Genomic DNA, 24,977 nt, shown 5'->3' on the forward strand with positions numbered 1-24,977 from the left:
CAATGTTATCTTTACATTCCTTAAATATTCTTAAAATATTCTAATTTTTTTTTTTATCTCTGAAGCCATTTGTTCTTATATCCTTGGTTCTTATAAAAAAATGTGTAATAAAAAAGTAAAATAACATACCAAATTTTTTGTTACAATTCCTTTTGCTTTTTTCTGTGCAGGTTGTTTTTTGCATTGTTTTTCAGCTACTACGTTTGCTTCCACATCCTCCGAACCCCCCCCCCCCCCCCCCCCCTTTGACATTTTTTCTATCACTTCTCCAATCTTTCTTTTTTTTGTTGCTGTCATCTTTGACACTTTTTTAATTTTTTATTTTTTTTTGCTCTTCTCCTTTACTTTCTCTTTTTTCCAATAGCTCAGCAATTATTACTTGTCGCTGTCGGAATCTTGCTTGAATATGGCACTAAAAACTTATTCTTGTTTTTTGATCTTCATAATATTCTTGTAACTTTTGATGTAGGATTGTGTCATCATCTAAATAATAAAAATTTATCTGCTGAGTTTTTGAAGAAATGCTTCATTTTTGAAACTTTTATTGTATCGCCTAAGTAAAAATTACTTACCGCCTAATATAATAATTTCACCAGATTCTTTTTTCTTTCCTAAGGAAACCTGTACTTCCATTCCAACTTCAAAGATCTCATTCACAATGTATTTCGTTAGCAAAACCATAAAGGTTTATCACGAGGAAAATAAAATAATCCAGAACGAAAAGTTTTCAATAGTTGACATATAGACATTTTTAACGATGTTGATCCAGTGTTGAATAACGAGATATATACTGTTAAAAATGTGAAAATATTTTTCTATTTGTAATGTGAAAGATAAAACCATTAATGCGCGCATTTTCAGATCTTCATTTGTTTTGATTGAGCAAGAAAAGTTATAGTTCTTAAAGAGCATGTTAATGAGCATGTTATAGATCTTTCTTTGTTATTTTGTACCTTATATTTTTGAATAAAAGCCGCCCTTAAACCGAAGCCGCCCTTGAATTAAAAAAGTAATTCTTGGCGGATTTACTTAGAGTGAAATAACTCACACCCAGGTTTTTTTTAGTAAAAAAAATGTTCTTTAGCTATTTGTTTGTTATTTGCATGGGGATAAAAAATTCAAATCAATATTATTTTCTAATATTTTTTTTAGGTAACTTGATTTTCGTGTTGTTGCTAAAGCGGATTTAGATTTACAGCGGCTTTTTTTTGTTATTCGCTTTTCTCCGTCAGCTTCCTTAATCAGCCCTAGACGATTTTTTTTCGTTGTGTTTTATCTATGAAATTTTAATAGCTTCATCACTAGTCATGTGTTTTAGAAAGTCCTTCTTATTTTTTCTTTCTCTCTCTGGGTAACGCAATATTGCCCTGGGGGAGGTAGCGAAACTGTCCATTCAGAGTTTGTCTTTGACTTTTAACCAACCTTGGTGAAGGACTTTCCAAGCTTATTGTCAGGGATGTCAATGTCCATAAAGTTCTATATTAATCAAATCTTGTTCAACAGGATGCATTTTTGGAGTACCACGCTGTGTTGGTTGTAAAGTAGTATTTAATTCCGCAGGAAGAGTTGTGTTATGCGCTAGGTCTAAAATGCCATAGTTTACATTTAGCCTGTTTACAGGTCATATTTCAGTAGAAGATTTCACTGACTGGTCAGAAACCAAAACACCCTTTGAAAATACCCTTTTTGTCTCAGTTGGTTGAAGTGCATTAGAGATATATGTAGAGGTAGGTGGAACAACAACATTAGATTTTGTTGGCAAAATAGATTTGTGTGGTAATTAATGTGTGATGCGTAGGCATCAACAAGCAACACAACCAGTCTTAATGGAAGAATACTTTTTACAAGATGATTGCTGAGCCACTGCATAGTTTCCATTCATCCATTTTTGGTTAATCCAAGAAAAAATTTTTTTTTGGAAAACCAATGCTGAATTCAGGATTAAAATTCACATCTGGGAATTTGACTGCAGGTGCATACAGCATACCCATCTTGTTTGTTGTGCTGAATATCATCATCATCATTCTCGGCTTAACGTCCGTTTTCCATGCTAGCATTGGTTGGACGGGGTATATTAATGGCCCTCTTCCAATCTGATCTAGACTGTGTTAGATCTAAACTCAACTTCCTCTGTATCAAGTCTGTCCTTATAACCTCCTGTTAAGTCTTTCTCGGTCTGCCTCTGGGCTTTGCCCCAGGAACTACCAAGCCTCTACACTTTCTTACCCAATTATCCCCCTCCATTCTTTCCAAGTGCCCCAGCCAATTCAATCTTCTTATCTGGATAACATCTTTAATTCTACGGAGACTTAGCCTGCGTCTTAGCTCATCTGAACTCTTTCTGTCTCTCAGACTGGCGTTACACATCCACCTAACCATTCCCATATCATTCCTTTCTAAACGGTCAAGACCTTCCTGCTTCACTGGCCATGTCTCACTACCGTACAACATAACACTTCTTACACAGGCCTCATACAACGTACCTTTTACCCCAATTGACAGGACTCTGCTAGTCAACAAAGGAAGTAACTCTCTGAACCTTTTCCAAGCAGAACCTATCCTGCAAGTAACACTTCTTCCAACACCCCCTTCACTGCCCAACATATCACCTAAGTAACAGAAATTCTCAACTATCTCTAACGAGCCACTGTTGTACATCATTAAAGCTGGAAATACTTCATTCTCTATAATCTCACCTTTGCAACGCTTGCATACAAACTGAATGTCAACTCTTAACCTTCCACTAATACTACTGCACTTCTTATGTACCCAATGCTTGCAAGTCTGACAAAAAATTGAGTTACTACAAACCCCTTTCCTGCAAACTCCAAAAGGCCACTTTCCAACTACAAGGTCACACTTGGCTGCAATGCTACTAATCATGACTTTAGACTTTGCTGTGTTTACCTTTAGCCCTTTCTCTTCTAGTCCTTTCTTCCACTTCTCAAACTTTTCAACTAATTCTTCCATTGACTCTGCTATGAGAACCAAATCATCTGCATACAATAACTCCCATGGACAACCTGTTCTGAACTCCATCGACAGCGCTTCTAAGACTAGAACAAACAACAAAGGACTAAGTACAGAACCCTGATGTACACCAACATTTACACTAAATTTATCACTAAGTGAATCGTTAATCCTGACACGACATCTAGCATTGCTGTACATAGACTGTACCATCGTAACTAGCCACTTATCCACACCTAATTTTCTCATAGCCCACCAAATAACTTTACGTGGCACTCTATCAAAAGCTATCTCTAAATCTACAAAGGCAAAATAGAGATTCTTTCTCTTTCCTAAATACTTTTCCTGAAGCTGTCTAAGTAAAAATATTGCATCTGTAGTGCCACGCCCTGGAACAAAACCAAATTGCATCTTATCTATATCAATCCTTTCTCTAAGTAACTTATCAATCACTCTTTCAATAACTTTCATTGCTTGATCAACCAACTTCAAACCTCTATAGTTACCCCTTTCTAATGCATCACCCTTGCCCTTGAAACAATTCACTATTATACTCGACTACCACTCACTCGAAATAGCACCATCCTTTATAATCTGGTTAGCAAGACTTGTAATAAGCTCAACTCCAATATATCCAGATGCTTTTACCATATCTGCAACAATACCTGATACTCCTGCAGTCTTGCCAATCTTCAATTTCCTAATAGCCTCCACTACCCATTCTGTCTTGATCTGCATAGCTTGCCCTTCTACAACATCATCATCAGACAAATTATCTTCATCGTTTAAATCAATAGTGTTGTTTGCCATGCAACAATTGTTTGCCATGCAACATTAATAGTCCTTCCCAACAAAAAACAAACTCAACTTTGCCAGGACAAAGTTCAAAGTATGTTAATTTTATATTATGTTATTATATTTTTTATTTCACAGATTTATGGCTTTCAGGTTGGTAACTAAAATAAGGATTTTTGCAAACACATTTTTTTAGTCAGCACTGCAAAAACAAAGCTACATACGTATATATTTAAGTAAAGAGAGGATAGTATTTTGATGTTCATTTTCCTTAAGCAAACAGGAAATTTTATATGCAATTAAAGAAAGTTAGACACAGGTTATATCACAATTTTTTTTAGTTAGTTATTAAATGGCTTTATTTTAAAGAGAGAATAATAGATGATATGTTGTTATTATTATTATGTTACTTTAGATTGTTTACACTGTTATGTTAGCCAAAATGTTTTTTTTGACATGAGTTGTTAAAATAGCAGAACACTAATGTATTTTATCAACTACTACCTACTATCAAAGTTTTAAAATGTCATGATCATTAAAAGTATTTTTTTTTAAAATGTTACAATTTTTATATAAATATTTACAATTCTTATAAAAATAATAATACAAAATAACAAGGGTGTTTCATAATAATGACAGTAAAAACTACATGAAAATCCAATACATTGGGAAAAGTCATACAATGTGGTATATAATAACTATCTTATGATAAAAAAGTACAAAGTACAATTATATAGCATGGAAACAAACTGAAGTTGATAGAAACCAGACCAATAACATTAGTTCTTATTTAAAAATACAAATTTCAATAACTTTTATTACATTGACATTTTAACAATTTATTATTGTGTTACATGTGAGAACAAGATGTATTTTTCATGTTCAGGCCTAATCTATAAAAAAAGCACCTAATGTGGTTATGCGACCCAAGCTTTAATAATTCTGCTTCCTCTAGCAATTTAAGATACTGAAATTACGAATAGAAATTTGAAAATTTTAAGCACACAGGGGTACACGTCAGAAGGGCTGCTGTTTTGACAGGGGGAAGAACGTAGTAGTATTTTTAACAATGCTTACTGCAGGGTGTTTTAATCTATATAAATAAGTTGTAGTGGGCGTTGTTAACTAAATTAAAAACAAACAATATTTGTAAATTAAATTATGGAAAGTTCAGCCTAATAATCACAATGCTAACAATGGATCTTAAAAATTAGCATTTTAAACATTACTCTGTTATTGTCAAAGACAATTTTTATCTTTTACATCTTTTATTTTTCTCCAAAAGACAACCAAACAGCACTTAAAATAACGCTTTCAAACCTAACTTTGTAAAATTGTCACTTTAAAAATCCTGGTGTGATCATACTTTTTTAACAAACGTTATGATCACACACCCCCAGGTTAATAATAATTTTGGTTTCATAGAGAAGAAATTAATCAACAAAGACTCTATTCAAAGCAAACTTGTATATCCTAGCTAATCCACTGACTGCTGAGCCAGATAAAGGACTAATTAGACTAAGGTGTCATAAATACAGTCCTTTTGTATTAGTAACCACGAATTACAGCTAATACCTAGCTATGCGATCATTTACTAGTGTGGAGGTGAATGCCAATAAGAAACGAATAAAGAAAGTCTACATGGTTGCAAATGCAGAACAGGCAATGTAAAATAACTGAGGGGTCTAGTAACACAGTAGTTATATACATAGAAGAATTTGATGAGAGGTGACATGATGCGCGAAATAGGCGAAAAATTATTAGAGAAATATTCTTATAGCGTCACCACCAGCGTGAGCTGGAGTCTCCTGTTGATTAGTAAAGTATGTTTTGTCTAATCTAAAAAAATTATGAAAAAGAAATTTAGAGTACCAGGTTCAGAAATATATATCTCAGCTAGCCACAATTTTTGTGGAATTGGGGGAGCAATTTTTTAAAATTAGGTGCGTGTACAAAAGCTGGCCCCTTACTTATAGGCCTGTATATCTTATTGTTATAACTTGGGAACAATGATAACAGTAGAGTGTCAACAAAAGGTATATGGGGCTCTTATGTAGATAAGAAATTGTTACACAACCAGATGCTATAATATAGGTTGCAGTACTGTTATTAGGCAGGTGCCCAATACAAATTACTGAAACTGTGTTATTGAGCTGTCAAGTACAGCATGCTCTAATTGAGTTTTATGAGTTTTATTATTATAGCAATTATAAATATTAACCACAAACCACTGTGATTATAGAAATTCATTAAAAAAAGAAACTTTAAGCTTGTTTTTGAAAAAAGAATCATTTTGGATTTTAAATTCCTGTTAGGGCCAATTTTTGTAAGCCAAAAACTTTTGTGACCCTACTTGTCTAAGAAAAAAAAAATTTCTCATTGATGACGTCTGCTATGATCCATTGATACATCAAAAAAATTTTTTTTAATTTGTTTTGTCTGTTGCCTTTATTGTGTATAGAGCTTAAAACTGAACAAAGAAATCTATAAGAACACGTGCTTTTGTCATTAACATGCTGTTCTAAAACGAATGTGTTGATTCAGCTTTAAAATCCAATTTTGATCCCTAGTTACCCACACAGGGGATAATGCCAGTTGTTTCCATTCGTTTCCAAATTATGATGCCTCAAACTTATAAGTGCATTGTAATGGTTTGGTAATAAGCTATTGACATTAAATGAATGTTATTCATGTTGTGATCTGTCAATTACCTTTTAAGAATTAAGTGGTCTATTATTGTAGTAAATAAACCTTATGTCTTGCTTGTTACACATGCAAATATCTTATATATTAAAAGAGTTGTAATTTTTGAAATTTTATGTGACTGAATTATTTTTAGCATGGTAAATCAGATCACACCTGATCTTCAGGTTCGAAGCCTACCATACAGTGCGCTACGTCAGTTGGCAGAACTGCTTGATATACCTGGTCCACATGACTGGAAAAGCCTAATCAGTGAACTTCCAAGTGGTGCCTACACACGTGGCCAGGTAATTTTTATTTAATTCCAGTGCTGTTCCTAGCTGGAATTTATTTTTTTTGTATTAACTTCAGTAGCAAAATAATATCAATTCGAGCATATAGGATAAGGTAGCTTTCCAGCATTGTTGCAGTAACATTTTCTACTCTTCTGAAATTTCATCTAAACTAGGTTCAACTTTACATGCTTCTTGTTGTTACTGTGTTATTAAAGTTGAATTTTTTTTTTCATAGATTGCGCAATTTGAAAAAGAAAATTACAGACCAGGGGGCAGTGCAGCAATGGCATTATTAACAGATTTTGGTCATCAGTTAATGACAGTTGGAGAACTGGCAGCGTACCTTGAATTAATAGATCACCAAGAAGCGTTGTTGATTGTGAAGCCTCATGGTAGGTGTACATTTGACAATTTACATATACCATTTACATGCAATCGTGTAAGACACAGTACTTATCAGTACTAGTTCTTCCACAGTGCGGAGTATTTTAGAAAATAATGTTTTTGATGTAAATTGCGAAAGTTAGGCTTTAAAAGAATTTGTGAAATTTGTGAAAAGGCTTAATCGTGAAAGTTTATTCCCTCAAAATATATTAAAATAGGCTATTCACAAATCATAATTCTTATAGACTTCTTCAACGATTTCTTTAAAGGAAAACAAAATTCTATATAAATAGCTATTTTTGTATGCGGAGGAATGTTCATAATTTTAATTTAACTTTAATTTTCATCTGACTATGATTACAAGTAATTATATGAAAACGAAGAAATAAATAAAAAGAGGCATTAGTTATACTGCATACAGAAATGTAAGGATTAACAGTGGATTTACACGGATAACAGAATTGTTTTACGTAATAGTACTAAAATGTTTTTCATACATTCCTATATTAACAGGTTAGTTTTGTTTTAACTGTTTCACATTGAGTATTTTAAGGAATAATATTTCCTAAAACATGTTGCATGATGTACTTTTGACATAGGTGGTAAAGTAAATCAAATTTTAGGAAGTACAAAATTTATTGATTTTGATTTTCTTTGGTTTTAACTTTTGAATCCCTACATAAACTAGGGAACTAAAAAAGGTTACTATATATTTTTTATCCATGTAAACTCCACCTTAGGATAAATTTCTACAACAAAAACATAAAAGTAAAACATTTTTTCAGTCAATGTTTTTATGAAAACCCTTTTGGCTGTTTTACACAACCTTTAAGAGTTGCCATCTCTACCTATTGTACAACCCTTTATCATAATGTTATTGTTTTCAAGAACCAGTGACAATTACCAAACAGCCATCTCCGGTTATCGTTCAAGAATCACAAGATGCTTGTATTTCCTGTGAGGCAACAGGCTTTCCTCGCCCACGTTATCAATGGTATAAATATCAAAACCCACTTACTGGAAAATGTACACCGGTACTAAAATTTAAAGATGTCACTATAGACGCCAGTGGTGACTACTATTGTAAAATCACAAATCCTATTGGCTCCGAATATACTGAGGTTGTAAACGTACAAGTTACGCCTTTGATTGCACCAATTAGTAAGTAATTTTTTCTTAAATATAAAACAACTAGTCCTTAAACTGTGGAAAAATCCACGGGGTCGCTTGTCTTTAAATTAAATGCTATTTCTAACGGACAACTAGACAGAATATGGCTATTATTAATGAGATAAAAAAACTATGTTTTCACACTCCTCCAACAACAGGTTCTGCAGCAACACACTGACTAATCAGTCACACATGCAGGTTCTAAAGTACACACACAGTAGTACATCATCAAATTTGTTTAAATAACAATTAAACAAGAATATTTTGTCACATATTAATACCAGATTATACAATGGTAAATTAACTAAATTAGACTAGTTAAATGTTAGTATAACTAGTCTGAAAATAAATAATGTACTCAAGTGATGTACACTTTTCAATTTGTGATGTAGACATAACAACTCTCTGGTTTTAACTAATCATACAAAATTTCAGTGTGACTTTCGCTATTTATGGTAACATTAAGGTATTAACTTGCATATACATGTATTATTTAATTTTTAGTTAATGGGACTACTGGCCCTGAAGATGTATATTCAAGAACCTTTTCTGGTATGAAAATTCAGGACCCCAATGGTAAGAGTTTTTTTTATAATCGTTAAGCAAACTATGAATAAATTCATAACTAAAGCTAAATGAAATATATTTTTCATTTTTTACATAACTTATGATTTTTCTACGATCTTTTTTATATTCTTTGTTTCTAAAACAATTTTTACCTATACTGTTAACAGTAGAATTGGATAAACTCCAGGAAATAAGGTTGACATCTTGGTTTGCGAGTTTTTGCACGTGACTACCTCAATTTCTATGTTTTAAAAAATTTGCCAATCTTAAATATCCTTTAATACACTGCAGACTAAAATTTGGTAGTATTGAACACACAATTAAAATAAAATGTTATCGATTCTTTTTATTGTTGTTTTTTCCTTAAATAATTATCAATTACTAAGTGCTTTGAGCTTTCACCTTGCTATGCGGAGCAACGAAACAAAACAGCATCTTTTTGTTTGTTTTTACTCTTATACTCTAAATATTATTGTACATTTAGGGTTTCCAGAGGAGACAGTGATAATGTACGTTGGACAATACTTTGTCCTGTCATGCGACACAGATGCACAAAGCTATCAGTGGTATAAAAATAGCTACCCTATTGCAAATGCGACTAATCGTAATCTACTCTTTAACGAGTTTCAACTTGCTGATGAAGGACATTATTCATGTAAGGTGAATGTGAACGGAAAAGAAATTGTCACTCGTCTTGCACATTTGAAAATTGGTATGTATGTTCGAAATGAAAATTGACACATGTCTCCTCAAACTTATCAATCCTCTCGGTTTGGACAAGTCTCCTTAAATCTTTTAAAATCTCCTCTAAAAGTAGATTTTTTAACAATTTTTTTTTCAAATCTTCCTAATTTCAGTTAGGCATTCTAGTTCAGCCTATTACATGTTTGAACTTTAATTTTTAAAATGCATAGAAATGCTACATGGGCCCATCCATAATTTGTTCTTCACTTATGGCATATACCTTTAAAATCATCTCATATATTCTTAATTTCTCACAAAAAAAATGAAAATCTCCTTAAAAACTTTTCATGAAAAAACCCCCATTGTTTAAGAAAAGGTTGAAAATTCTCATCAAAAGCCGTCAAATTTGACTTTAAAAAGAGCAGCAACATTGTCTTAGTATGTAGTGTTATTACATTATGAAAGACTTACCTAGGCCATCACTTCCCTTAGTATATCTTAGAACATCTGAAAAATAGTATAAACACAGAAATAAGTGTCTACGTTTTACCATTTTAGCATACTGCAGTATTTTTAAATCAACGAGGCTGTCTGTAGAAGATGTTCTGTTTCTCGTCTGTCAGTGAGCAAAAAATCAGAACTTGAAGGTTGAACTTACTTACCAGTTTCTTAAAAAACTTTAAAAAACTTCAGTAAACTTTGGTAGAATTGTTTAAATTTACAATCATTGAGAAGCCTTTACACGAAATCTGGACTTCCCCAATATTCGGTGTATAACTGCTGGGAAACCTTCACACAAAGCCTCATCCGCTAAAAAGAAATTGTCTTAAACAATCAATGGCGTAATCTTAATTAATCTTCTCAGTACTTTAAAAACAATTCCATAGGTACTGGCAAAAGTCTTGACTTTCATTTAAGGTTAACTTATTCTGCTTACATACAATTGACCATTTTTTCAATGTTATTCCGTTATTTCCGTTAGTTAGTACACATCATTTATCATTTGTACATGTCTGTTTTTTATTTCATCAAGGCAACCCACCTCTACCTATGCCTCAACCAGTCAACAAACTTGTAAATCAAGAATTTGGTAAGTTTTCTGGTGTGCTATTTTATCAGTAGTCTTTTTCATTCATGTCACTCATGTTTATAGGAGTTGACTCAAATGTTTATTTGTTATATTTTTGCTCTTCTTTTGTTCTTCTACTTTTACTTATTTCTATTTGTAGCTACTGCTAAATTAGCTTTAGTTATTGCAAATCAAAAGTATCAATTTCCACGAAATGAATCCGAAATATTAGTTCATCCCATCGACGATGCAAAACTTTTGTCTGCTACGCTAGAAAAAATTGGATTCAAAGTCACCTGTTTGGTAAATTTAACGAAAAAAGAAATGGAAGCCGCAATACAGGGTTTCTGTAAGTTACTGGAATGTGCGAAAGGCGTATACTCGTTGTTCTATTTTTGTGGTCATGGTTTTGAGGATCATGGAAAGACGTTCCTAGTTCCCATTGATGCAACAAACAAATGGACTTCAGATGTTGCTTTGTCAGCGGAATATGTTTTATCAGAAATCCAGCATTGTAGAGCCACAAAACTTGATGTTGTTCTACTGGATGTGTGTCGAATCAAGTAAGTCTTTTGTGCATTGTTTATGTTCAAACCAAAAAATGGCAGGTTTGATTCATTTGTTCATAAATAATAAAAATAACAAAAATAACAAAGACTAGAATTGATTTTATATCTAAAATTCTCTCTATGCAATTTTGTGTTACATGAAATATTAAAATAGCAAATGATGAAAAATGGTGGAAATATTTAAGTTAAGACTAGAAATCATATGAGTAAATTAACCATGTGTTATTTAAATATATCTGTCCTCATTGTGTATTAAAGATCTGGCGGCGACCAAATGTCAAATGGGTTGAGAGCATTTGATCCCCCTTTTTTGGCTGGAGCCCAATGTGTGTTTGGATATGCAACGTAAGTTTTACGGTTCATGTAATTTACTAAATAAATTTTTCCATAAGCCCTGAATTTTTTTGATGAAAACACGTTGTTGTTGTTTTTTATAAGAAACTTGGTGAAGGGTCTTGTTTTAAAAGTTTCTTAATTTTGGTCTAAATTTTAAACTAAAAGTTTTTCATTCGGTTTCTTTTTTTGTTGTTAAAAATATGTATTCAATGAATGATATTTTGATATTTTTAAAAATATTTTGTAGTTTTTTAAATCCTTCCTTTTGTTTTAACTTGAAAAATGTAAGCATTCGATTTTTAAATGTGCTTGAAACAAACTTGTCTTTGCAATATAATAGCTATATAATTTGTAATTTAGCTATATATATAATTTAAATGAAATTTTTCTTTTAAAAAAATTTCCTCAAATAAGAAGTCAAACATGAAAAAATAGTCATAACAATGTAGTTTTTAAATTTTTTGAGATTCTACATGTAGATTTCGTATAAATTTTTTTTTTACATAAAAACGTGTACGACGTATGCTGCATCATCAATATTTATTCTTTGTCCCTACTAAAAATATACACCTCTTTATGGGGCTACTTATATATAGTTTTTTGAGGAATAAGGAATCAGTAGAAAATGTGTTAAAGATAAGATGTTTCGATATTCTTCATTTAGGTGTCCACAATCACAAGCTTTCGAGAAACGTCGTGATACAAATGGTATATATATGAAACATTTGGCGCGTCATTTGACTGAGAATATTGAAATAGAAAAATTGCTACATAAAGTTGGTATCGGTAAGTCCTAATCTTGCTAACATTTATTCTAAAGAGTAAAGTTATTAGAAAAAACACTGTCGGCATGTTTAAGGCTGATATAAGAGTTTTCATAAGCATACTGAACTAAAATTTATTATAAAGAACTTCGAAATTTTGGTAGAACGTCCCTTTTATGTCAAACAGAAAACTCATAACGGAAACCAGATGTTCAATATTAAATTGCAGCGTAGTTTACCACTTACTGTTAAAAAGGGTGGCACTTTGTGCTTTCTGGCTTCTTCTGTAGCTGGAGTAATGAGGCTTGGTAGATCCCTAATGGATAAATTAGCATCTTGGCCCACACACAATTTTTTTAAACGAAACCTGCATACAGGTTTGCATAAATAGCTTTTTTAATAATTGAATTAGCAACTCTTTGGAAACACATTAAGGCTGGGAAATCCCTAAAATATTTGAACTATAATCTCAGCCTAAAGCCTAAGAGTTAAAACGTTTACCAAAAAAAGAAAATAGCATTTTAAATGGATGAACATGGATAGACATTGATCACAGTTTTTAGGAAAACATTGACTTAAACGAAATGCTTTTTAAATATTTGAATAAATTGTGCATGTTCGAAAATTTAATCGTTGACAAAGCATGTTGCTGTCCTGGGCAAAGGGTACAAACACAAACCAGGTTGGACAACATTAGAAAACACATCGTAGGCATGGTTTGAGGCTGATATAGGAGTTTTCATAAGCATACTGAGGTTGAAAGAAAATACACCATGCTTATAAGTTCCACTAAATTTGTGTAATACATTCTAGCTGTTCGCGAAGAAGCTGAACGACATCGGATCACAAACACAATGTCACCTACCTACAAATCAACGACAACTAAGGTGTTTAGCTTGTGTGATAACATTCTTCCTCCAGCTGGCTTTCTGGATGAACGTGATCCTACTATTGAATGGTTTGACTACCACAGTAAGTGACGATTCTCCTTTAATTCTTACGAAATGCTACCTTTAGCTTTACCTATATTTACTACGACCTTAAAAGAATTATATATTGAGAATTTCACTCTGAGCTCACCCTTCACCCGAGCTCACCCTTCACCCGAGCTCACCCTTCACCCCAAAGCCAATATTGAAGACGTATTGTACTTAGCTAGGGCTTGTAGAAATATTCCATTGACTTTGGAGGTAAGCAAGTAAGTAACGAGAAGCTTTTACGTCCTTGGGGATTCATCCTGAATTTCCAGATAAATTCGGATACAAATAAAACTTTATTTTAAAACGTGACTATATTTTTAAAGAACGAAATCTAAAACTAACATGTGCGAGAATATAAATACATAATAAGAGCAGCTAGAGGACTGGGGAAGATATAAACAAATATGGTAACCACATCCTCCCCCCTAGCTGCCTAAATATCTTATATATAACAAATACGTGATAAACTATAAAAGTGTCAACAAATGTATAACATAATGTCTTTATGTTTCTTATTTAAATGTTCGTTATGATATCATTTTCGTCAATGAATGTGATATTTACTTCTTCTTTCTTTTCAGCTTCGTCTTTCGCTAATTCAACAGGATAAAGTTTGTTTATCGGTCTTCTTATTGTATGTGTGTTTCCATTGAGAACATATCTAACGACAGCTCCCCGTTTCTTGCCGTCACGTGATGGTACGAACTCTTCAACGACTCCCATTTTCCAATTTTGTCTCGGTTGCTTTGCTTCCTCAATTAAAACAACATCGTTGATTCGAATAGAAGTTTCACCACGTGATTTGCCAACTCTGTGATATTCGCGTAACTCTGTCAAATATTCGCATTTCCATCGATTCCAATAGTGGTTTATGATACGTTGCAAATGATCATAACGTTGACACAAATCTTTTTCATTTTCATCGCTATCAATATGTGAGGCTTCCAAATTAATTTTTCTCCCAAATAATAAATGGTTAGGTGTTAATGGTTGCTCACCTATGTTTTCATACAAAAATGTCAGCGGTCTGTTATTAATAACTGCTTGAATTTCAGCTAGAACAGTCAGTAGTTCTTCATACGATAATCTGGTATTGTGTAAAGTCTTCTTTAAACAACGTTTAACGGATCTTACAAGTCTTTCGAACATCCCTCCCCACCAAGGAGCGGCTTCTAAATTAAAATGCCATTTAATTCCTCGATTTGACGAAAATCGTTGCGTATCTTCGGCAATGAATTGACTACCATTATCAGAAATAATTTCAGAGGGAATACCTCGTTCACTGAAAAATCGGCGAAGACTACGAATACAACCTGAAGACGAAGCATCAGGAACTAAATCCAAATGTAAAGCTCTGGTACTGGTACAAGTAAATAAGAACACCCAAGCTTTATACATACTTCCACCATGATAAACATTTCGAACATATAAAGGTCCGGCATAGTCGAGACCAGTATGTTTAAACGGATGATGATTGGATAGTCGTGATTTCGGTAATGCTGGTGAAACAGGATACGCATAAGATTTCCCTTCATAATAACGACATAAATAGCACTGTCGGATTAACTGCTTTATGTAATTTCGTGCTTTTGGAATCCAAAATTTCGATCTGATGGCATTAAGTGTTTCTTTCAAACCATTATGCAAAACTTGAACATGATAATGCAAAATGACTAGCCTAGTTAAAGGATTTTTTTTCGGTAAAAATATCGGAAACTTAGTATCAAAGTCTAAAGGAGCGTTTTCTAAGCGTCCCTTACAACGAATAATACCATCAATATTTTGAAATCGTAAATCTTTTTGTAACTGCTTGTAACTCGGAAGTTGAATTATATCTTTTTGCGCATATTTAATCCACAGTTTTTCTACATGCAACTGCTCGTCCTTTGTAACAAATGTATGTAAAACCAATTCTTCCTTACGACGCTTTTTTCTGAGGTTTCCAACAAATCGTAAAACCAATGCGGTAATTCGCAATAAACGTGTGTAATTAGAATATCGTGCAATGTTCATAAAATTTAAATCAATTTCTTCTTCGGTGCTCTCCTCTGATTCGTCGTTACCAACAATTAAACAAGTCGAATCATCAACCTTGAAATTACTGAAATTAAAACTCGAAGCTGAGATGTTAGTGTCGCGCAAGAAATCAGGTCCTGAAAACCATAAGTTATTGTTCACCAACTCAGATACCAAACAACCTCTCGACAAAATATCCGCAGGATTTGCCTTTGACTCCACATGAAACCAACTGTCCGGTGAAACTAAATCACGAATGATACCAACTCGCCGTTCGACAACCACCTCATACTTCTTATTAACATTTTTAATCCAATATAAAACAATAGACGAATCAATCCAACACCGTGTCACAGAAATATCATAAACCAAACTCAACTCATCACGAACATACTTCACCAGCTTCGCTAACATCACTGCACCATACAGCTCCAATCGAGGTATCGTGACCGGTTTAATTGGCGCGATTCTCGACTTAGACGTCACTAACTTCGTAAAAAAACTACCATCAGTATGTTCGAACCTCAAATAAACACACGCACCGTAACCTTTCAAAGAAGCATCAGAAAAACCATGCAATTGTACATCAACAATATTCCCGCCATCGTAACATCGTGGTACATTCAAATGTGAAAAACTTTTAAAATCATTGTACGTAACTCGCCACTCGTCCAAAACCTGTCCACTCAACTCGATGTCCCAACCAATTTTACCTACACAGGTTTTTTGAAACAATGTTTTTAATCGCATAACAATAGGGTTAATAAGACCAAGAGGGTCATAAATGGAAGCGGTAAATTTAATCAATTGTCGTTTTGTCGGTATGTCCTTCGCTAACGATAAAATGTCGTCGAATGTGAATAAGAGCGAATCTTTCTTTTTATCCCACAAAACACCAAGAACTTTGGTAACATGTCCGGTATGAGCAACATGGGGTTTGGTAACTAATTGTTCCAACTCTTCGGAATTCGAATGAAATTTATGCAGATTGAAATTTGCTTCAGCGAGACGTTGTTTACATTTCTGGTAAAAATCATGTGCTGCATTAACAGTAGCGCCACCGGAAGTTAGATCATCAACGTGAAGTGAACTCAATAACTTCTGTACAAACAAAGGATCAACATGATTAAACGATTCAGCATGCTTAATAAGAGTGGCACTAAGGAGGAATGGTGACGAACTTACACCAAACAATACTCTACTCAATCTATAAATACCAATTTCTGCAGTTTCAATGTTTTGTTCTGATAAATTATGTAAATCTTTAAACCAAATAAAACGAACAAAATCACGATCGGTTGGATGTAAACTAATTTGTAAAAATGCCTTCTCGATATCAGCAATGAAGGCTACTTTGTGAGATCGAAAGCGCAATAAAACGTTATATAAAGGCTCCGTTAAAGATGGTCCAGCATACAAACAATCATTTAATGAAGACAGTCCCACCGATTTTGAACTTGCATCGAATACCATGCGTACTTTGGTGCTTGGTTTATCATCACGAATGACTGGTCGGTGTGGTAAATAGTGAACTTGTCTTTTGGTACAATCGTCGTTGGTAACTCTTTCAATGATACCTTGTTCAAGCTGTTCTTTGAGGATACTGTTATAATTACGCAATAATTCGGGATTATTTTTCAATTTATGCCTCAATGATTCAAGTCTCTTTGAAGAAACACAATAATTATCAGGGAGCACATCGTGATCATCCTTAAAAGGCAGCCGCACCTCGTAACGTTTAGTCTGCGCGCTGAATTTAACATTTTCACAAAAATTTTCAACAGCTGGTTGTTCCTCGATACCAGCGTTTTCGAAGGACCAAAACTTTTCCAACTGATTATCCAACTTATCTTCGACAAACTCAGCCCCAATCTTCAATACGTTTGCTACCAAGACTGCACTTCTACTACCTTCACTCGACCCTATGCGTCCACTTACAATGTATCCAACCTTTGAATTTAAAGCAACTGGCCCATCCTCACCCCGAACTATACCACCATCAAAAAATTTCCAATAATTATCAGCACCCAACAAGACATCCACCTTCAAATCTCTATTATTACAGTTACTGTCAGCTAAACGTAAGTCTTTCAAGTGTTTATACTTCAAACAATCGTTAAAATTCTGTCCTGTTAAAGGATGACAAATATTTTTCACATAACAATCAACGTTGATTTTATCTCCATCTAAACCGATCACTGAAAACTGCACCCTATCTAAAGTTTCTTTGAACGAATGTTTACCAAAAATACGGATGCAAATCTCACGCTTACCAACAACCTTTAATTGCAATTTTTCACATAACTCGGGCGATATGTAACTTAATTGGGAACAGTTATCGAACAAAATTCTCGTGTTCTCAATTTTTGAAGGATCAGTAGTATTAACAACTTTAACTTTAGCGGTTTGCAACATAACGGAACTCGGAATGTCGAGCGAATTTGAACTTGTAACCAACGAAGTGGCACCAGCAACATTTTCTGGTTTTTCTTGTTCGGTTCCATCCTTATCTCTACGACCTTGGTCAACGTCCCTTTTTTTATCACAAATAGCAACATGGTGTCTACCCGAACACTTTAAACAACTAATCTTAGAATAACAAGACTTGGCTAAATGTCCACCTTTCAAACAAACAAAACATCTCTTCTTGTCACGTAACACGTTTTTCCTTGCGTCGAAATTAGTGATTATTCGGCATTGCTGTGATTTATGCGATTTGTCACAAAATATGCATCTATAATTATTCTGATTATTCTGATGATTGCGATAATTATGCTGATTGTTCTGATACTGATTGTGCGGAAGATCACGGTTCGATTGATGTGAATAGTGAACTGGTAATGCCGATGATGAAAACGGGTTGTTATCATGTGGCTGTTGTAAAGAATATGCAGATTTCTCACGAACTTCGATCTCCGATTTTAACGCTCTTAAAACTAACTTCATATCCCAGCAATCTTTGTCGTTAAATTGACGACTAATAATTAAATTAAGCTCTTCTGGAAGTTTCGACATAAGTACCGGTATTAATAGCGGACCATAATTTTCAGACGTGACATCTAAATTTTCCAGACTTCTCACTTGTGTCTCAACGTTGTCAAATACATTACGCAATGTTTCTATGTTAGTTAAGTTATTCGCCTGTTCAAGTTTCAGTAATTTTTTCATATGTGCTGAAATAAGTAACTGTTTATTATTATATCTCTCTTTCAGTAAATCAACGACGGTTTTATAATTTTCATTGCTAAGTCTAAACCCAGCGATACAACTTGCAGCGGGACCTTCTACTAGATTTTTTAAATAGGTCATTTTTTGAACGTCGGAAATATCGTCATTAGTGTGTACGGCACATTCAAAGCTATCCCAGAAAGTCGACCAGTTTTCCGGATGCCCATCAAAGGGCTGTAAATGTAAGCGAGGCAATTTTATTAGTTTACTGTGGCTGAAAGTGCTTCCTGCTTCTGAAAAATCCTTTTTGGCTGATCGTTTTTCTAAAAATGATTCAAACAGACGAAGTTTATCCTTTAACATCATCATTTCCTCCGTACTAGAATCTTCTTCCTTGTCGATATCATCCTGCTCTGTCAAGCAATCCATAATCGACTCGTTTAGTTCAGCAACTTTCGCTATTTTTTCCATCAAAGTATCACGGATCGACTCAATTTGACGAACATCTGCAACATTATCGGTATATGACGAAATAATTGTCTCTCCCCTTGTAATTAATTTGTTTGCAGTTCTAACAACAGACTTTCTAACTTTGTTGTACTTCGCGAAATCACCCATTTTTAAAATCAAAACAACACCAAACTTTAAACCAAACCAATAAAAATAAGACAACTAAAAACCACTAAATAAAACCATAGATACATAAGCAAAGTATCTCTCCGAGGGCTCCAATGAATTTCCAGATAAATTCGGATACAAATAAAACTTTATTTTAAAACGTGACTATATTTTTAAAGAACGAAATCTAAAACTAACATGTGCGAGAATATAAATACATAATAAGAGCAGCTAGAGGACTGGGGAAGATATAAACAAATATGGTAACCACACATCCGACTGTAACTAAGTTGTATTACCGATAGAGATACGTATAGCATTGCTACGTATAGCATTGCTACGTATAAAATGGCTACGTATAGCATTGCTCTAACTTGCTTTCCACACAAGTCGATTAGCGGTCAGTAGATGGCATCAAATGGGCTGACAACACTATTTTTAAAGTTAGCCAGAGTGGGGACTCGAACCGGAAACCTTATGATTACAAGCTAAATGCGCTGCCACTACATCATCTCCGCCTTCAACATCAGCAATATTGACCTTAGATAGATCAAAATAATTACATACGGCTGTCTTACTGATTGTTTGTAAGAAGTATTTTCTTCTCATGCTGTTTTCGCTTGTTGCTAGGGTTACCGTCCAGCCAATCAATTTCATTCGAACATGGCGTTGAAATTGAGATGAGATTTCTACCAGTGTGTTCGAATATATGTAATGTTGTTATCCACGTAGCTAGCATGGGCGAAACCACGTGTTGTGATGCCAAAATCCTTGAAGTGTGCGAGGTAAGTTACATTTTAAAGAAATCGTAAATGACGAAATAAGCTACCCCTGCTGAATAAGTGCTTTGAGTTAATTTTTTTTTATCAAGGAACGCTTATGAGTATTTAAGAACCCCTTTTAAGCAAAAAGGGTGTGTATTGGGACCCAGAGTAACTACATATTTCTAAGAAATTATGGCAAAAAAATTGATCGTTTATTAAATTTGATTCAGAAAAGGTCGGTTAATATGGAGGGTATTTTTCAATTATTTTTTTTATGTATTACACTTTTTCAAAATCGAAAATAAAAGAAAAAAAAAAAGAAACTTTTGCTCTTTTTTATTTGTTACAACCGAAATTGAATTTTCTTACCCTCTGAATTTAAGGCCCCTACTGACTAAGCGTACAAGGGCGGTTATTACGTCATTTACAGTATAATTACTGTATATTAACATCAACAAATCATCAACAACCGCCAGCCATTAAGAGATTCCTACAAAAAGGAACAGCAGTTCTCTTTTTTTATCTATCGTCTTGTTAGTTTTATTTTTTTATTTATTCAGGACTTAGAAGCACCAGTTGATTCAATGAACAGGGAAATCTCTGTGTTACCAGTAAGTTTGTTTATGTTTTTAATTCCTTTAATATTTAAGCCACGGAAATATTTCATATTGTGGCTTTTGAGACATCAGGGCACGCTCAAGCAATGTTTGGAGTACGTGATTAAAAACTGTTCCTATTGAAAATCCAGAACTCAATATTATACCCGTTTTAAAACTGATAATTTGAACGTTGGTAATTAGCCTAAAACTAAAAAGGGATTAACCAATGAAAGGTAAAGGAATTAGATGATTTTCAGGAAATAAAAGGATTTAGTGTCCTAGTTACTAGTGGTTTTTAATTAGTTAAGTCAGGAATAAGGTTAAAAATATATATATAAGTGCAGGTTATATATATCTCATTTATAAAACAAACACAATAGGCAGTCTTGTTTTTTGTGTAAGCCACAGTACATTTCTGCTCACTAGAAGTATCACTTTATCCTTGCTTCCTTTTCCCTAAATCTTATCTGCAAGTATGTTAACTTTATTATTTTCAGTTCATTTCAGCTAAAGCAAAATGTTGATTTCAGCCTCAGCTTTTAAGAAGTTGCTAAGCATAATATTCAAATTTTACAAGATTCTGACTTGTCACTTGCTATTTTTGTGTTTTAATATTCTTATCCATTAGAAAAAAGTTTTTCATTCTTTATAAGAATTGTTTTCTAGGTCACTTGTTAAATTATTTTCTAGGTTACTTGTTAAATTATTTAGATTAAAGCCTCAGGGCTTTGTGGTTGCCTAGTTTTTAAGTCAAATCTCAGCCTCAATCTTTAGCAACTCCTTAAAGTGTAACACAGTAAATTAATTTAATTTGGTGTAAACTGAGCCCTTCGATGCTTTAAATCTTCTTTGTCGTTTAGGAATATTTTTCAAAGAGTCTACCCTTTGACAGTAAGGAAACATCTATGGAATCTGAAAGACCATCAGGAATTGAAAGATGGACGCAAGTATCTGGTTTACAAAAGCTTACTGTATGTTTATTTATTTATTTGTTTGTTTGTTTGTGTGTTTGTTTGTTTGTTTGTTTGTTTATTTTTATTAACTTCTCGCTTTACAGTAAATTTGAAACAGTAAATATGATACAAGAGATAGAACTAAAAGTTTGGAATGGGTGGATATGAATTAACTAGGTACCTTAAGGGGCGAAAATTTCGCCAAATTTATTTTCGCGAAAATTAGTGATTATAGTTATACAAGTTAAATTAACACTACTCTTTGGTAGAGTGCTTTTTGGTTTTGGAATTGAAGCGTTAGAAGATTATTCCTATCGCTATGCAGAAATGTATTATGTATATTATTATGTATTTTTTTGATAGGGACCATTCGCCGTTACTATGAAAATTGAATACATATATGGCGACCCGCATGAAATCAAACACAGTTTCAAGAAACAAATCTTTAGAAACGATGAGTTTGGTATCGTTTCATTCTTCAACACTTTTTGATTTGGTATGATTTTTTGTAGAGGTAAATGGTTTTATCCATTGAACGAAAGATGCTTCTCAGTCGAAAGAATTTTCGCGTCGAATCCATCGAGATGACTAAGAGTAAAGCCATGCATACATAAACATTTATATTTAATAAAAAACAGTACTACCTACTAAGCACATCAATTGTTGTGAACATAAATTATTGTTGCATAAATTATTGCGAACATAAATTATTGTCGCATAAATTATCGCGAATGTAAATTAATGCGGTTTTTGTTCAAATAATACACCTTTCCCGAATTTTATAAATTATAATAATTATGACAAATTTTTGTAATGATTCTGTGCTCTCCAAATAAGGATATTCAGATAGAATATTAAATTATCATGGAAAAATGTAGTTTTTAGAGCAATATAATATTCTGATTGGATTTTATTTAGATTTAAAGAAAAAATTATTTTGAAAACGAAGCTATTCTTGAAAAGCTCGGCTATATAAAGGGTTTGACCTTAACTTTCAGCTCGGAATTGAGGCACTTAGCGAACACAAATATTTACGAAATTAGGTAATTTGTTCTACTTTATGCTAAGGAACTTAGGGATAAAAATCATTTTTAGTATCGACCTCTTTAAATGACTTTGGCATAATTAGGAAATTCTGGAAAGGTCTATCGCAAAATTTAAAAAAATAGTAATCCATACGAACAATTTGAATGTTAATTGTAGATTATTTAAGTTTAATGGGAATAAAAAAACTCGTATCTATCGAAACGGTAAAGATTCTTTACATGAAATGCAGGTTACTCATAAAAATATTTTTATTGAGAAGAAAACGTCTGTAAATGTTGATAAAAATTAATAAAATAACACAAATTTATGCAACAAAATCATAAAATTATTGTCAAATCGCAATAACTTATGTTGCCAAATCATAAAGTTATTGTCAAATAGCAATAATTTATGCCACAAAATCATAAAATTGTTGTCAAATCGCAATAATTTATGTCACAAAATCATAAAATTATTGTCAGATCGCAATAAATTATGTCGCAAAATCATAAAATTATTGTCAAATAGCAATAATTTATGCCACAAAATCATAAAATTATTGTCAAATCGCAATCAATTTATTTTGCTCCTTTAAATCGCATTACTTTATGTGGCAATAATTTTGTCTGCAACAGTTTTGTCCTTAAGGTATCAATCTTCCATTATTAAGAAAATGCATTCTAGGATACTTACTTGTTATTATTTAAATGTGTTTTTTGTCCGTGATTCATGATGTTTTAATTAGGACTCTCCGATAACAATTAATTGGTCAATCAGCTCTCTTATTGTTCTGAAATGAATTTTGGAATTTGTGTGAGTTTCATACCTAAAAGAAAAATGAGTAATTAATATATGTTACTTGTTGTTTTTGTTAACCTAAGTCCTTCTGTAATGTGTAGTTTCAACTGCTTCACACAATATTGTGCAATCACTTGTAGGAACTTTTGTACAATTCTGTACGATTACAAGAAAAAGGATATAAGTAGTTCACATGTTTGTTTAAAGCTTACCTCCCGAAAAACAATCAGTTGATCGGTTGGCAAGATTTTTAAACTTTTTATGACGATGCTAATTAATGGCATGATATAGTGTATTAGAAAAACTGAGGTGCTGTTTTAAGGAGTTACCAAGGTATGTGGTGATGTAAACATGTTTCACATGTCAGGTTTGGTACTTTGAACTACATAATTTATTAATAATTAGTTACCCTGATTATCCTTTTTACCAGCAACTGTTTCTTACTTTGCCATTATTCCGCATAGCTAGCTCATCTTTCTAGACTTACATCTCGGAAACCAATAGATTTTTCAAAAAAAAATAAAAATTCATAGACAACTTTTCAAGTTCTTTTATATGAAATCGACTTTCTTTTTACGCAGGAGGTGAGCTTTGAATGCACAAAGAACAAAAGTAGGTGCGAAAAAATACATTTTATATCGTTGTTACATCTCTACAATATCTTGTACAAAAAATATATACAACTTGTCGGTGGCCCGTGAAAGAGTCACGAGTTCTCCTGTTCTTTTTATACCACATTGCGTGCGTCTCGCTGCTTGCGGTACCATTTTGCGTGAGAGACATACAGACGTATACGGGTAATTTAATATACAATTGTTCACAATTAAGTGTGTATAATGTTGTGTAGCAGTAGGAACTACCCTTAAGTATTTTGTCATATATTGTCAGTGTTTTATGTACATCATATATTTTGTAAATAATAATATTATACGCACCGGAGTTACTCTGGCAACACGCCTTTATAAGCAACTCTATTTTTTATATTAACCTCAGTTGCCAAGAGTAAAATTTTGATCTTAGCAGCCGCAGTTGGCTGGGCGTACCATTTTTGTTTTCGGCTTAAAAGGTACTAAATCTAATATTCATATTTCACAAGATTATGCTTTAATGTTATTATTTCTTACAAAAACAAAATACTTTTCATTCTACTAAAGGACGAGTGGCAGCCTCAGCTCTTAGCAACTCGGTTTCTAAAAAAAGCCTCTATCGCCCTGCTTATTATTTTGTCTATTTAAGTTGGAACTTATTTGGGGTGTAGAGTCAATTGAAACAGAACTCATATAACGTACACTGTAAATTAATATTAAAGGTATTACTTCCACAGTTTCAAAGTTTTGGTTTTTGCATTCACGTCAAAAAACTATAATAAAGTCTGTATCAACTTTACCAAATTTTAAGTGAAAAAAAAGACAGTCTAAATTCTGGTACGCAAATATCTTCCCAATAATACTGGTCTTTCCGTCTCCAAGTCTTTTTGTATTTCCATTTATTAATTCCCCCAGCAGTCAATTATAATCTTTGGAATTTATTTCAACGTTTTCTGTTGGAGTATACATCAAGATTTTTCTTGTAGTACATTTTATGTTATATTTTCAAAGTAAAAATTTATCATAAATTGACGATTATGTGAAAATATTTTGTGTATAACTTAATAAATGAATTTATTCAAACGTGCTGCTAATTGAAGGATGCAGTGGCCAAATATGTCAGCCACAAAGATATGTCCCTAAACCAGCCTACTTTTCCTTAACTTTGTGTACAATTTGAAG

At 33.1% G+C, this 24,977-nt stretch overlaps 1 protein-coding gene across 1 annotated transcript in view; it reads left to right on the forward strand.

Annotated features, from left to right (window-relative positions):
* Window positions 1-24,361, forward strand: part of LOC130642032 (mucosa-associated lymphoid tissue lymphoma translocation protein 1-like) — a 31,175-nt gene extending 6,814 nt beyond the window's left edge. Inside the window, exons 2-15 of the mRNA XM_057449102.1 lie at window positions 6,605-6,755; window positions 6,979-7,135; window positions 8,016-8,288; window positions 8,802-8,873; window positions 9,349-9,576; window positions 10,582-10,638; window positions 10,778-11,180; window positions 11,445-11,531; window positions 12,187-12,308; window positions 13,100-13,258; window positions 19,699-19,853; window positions 20,393-20,443; window positions 21,292-21,402; window positions 21,748-24,361. Of these exons, the coding sequence (XP_057305085.1) occupies window positions 6,606-6,755; window positions 6,979-7,135; window positions 8,016-8,288; window positions 8,802-8,873; window positions 9,349-9,576; window positions 10,582-10,638; window positions 10,778-11,180; window positions 11,445-11,531; window positions 12,187-12,308; window positions 13,100-13,258; window positions 19,699-19,853; window positions 20,393-20,443; window positions 21,292-21,402; window positions 21,748-21,876 (2,154 nt within the window). The 5' untranslated portion in view covers window position 6,605 and the 3' untranslated portion in view covers window positions 21,877-24,361. The remainder of the gene's footprint in view (window positions 1-6,604; window positions 6,756-6,978; window positions 7,136-8,015; window positions 8,289-8,801; window positions 8,874-9,348; window positions 9,577-10,581; window positions 10,639-10,777; window positions 11,181-11,444; window positions 11,532-12,186; window positions 12,309-13,099; window positions 13,259-19,698; window positions 19,854-20,392; window positions 20,444-21,291; window positions 21,403-21,747) is intronic.
* Window positions 24,362-24,977: the final 616 nt, after the last annotated feature.

This window comes from Hydractinia symbiolongicarpus, chromosome 1 (assembly GCF_029227915.1).
Source record: "Hydractinia symbiolongicarpus strain clone_291-10 chromosome 1, HSymV2.1, whole genome shotgun sequence".
NCBI lineage: Eukaryota > Metazoa > Cnidaria > Hydrozoa > Anthoathecata > Hydractiniidae > Hydractinia > Hydractinia symbiolongicarpus.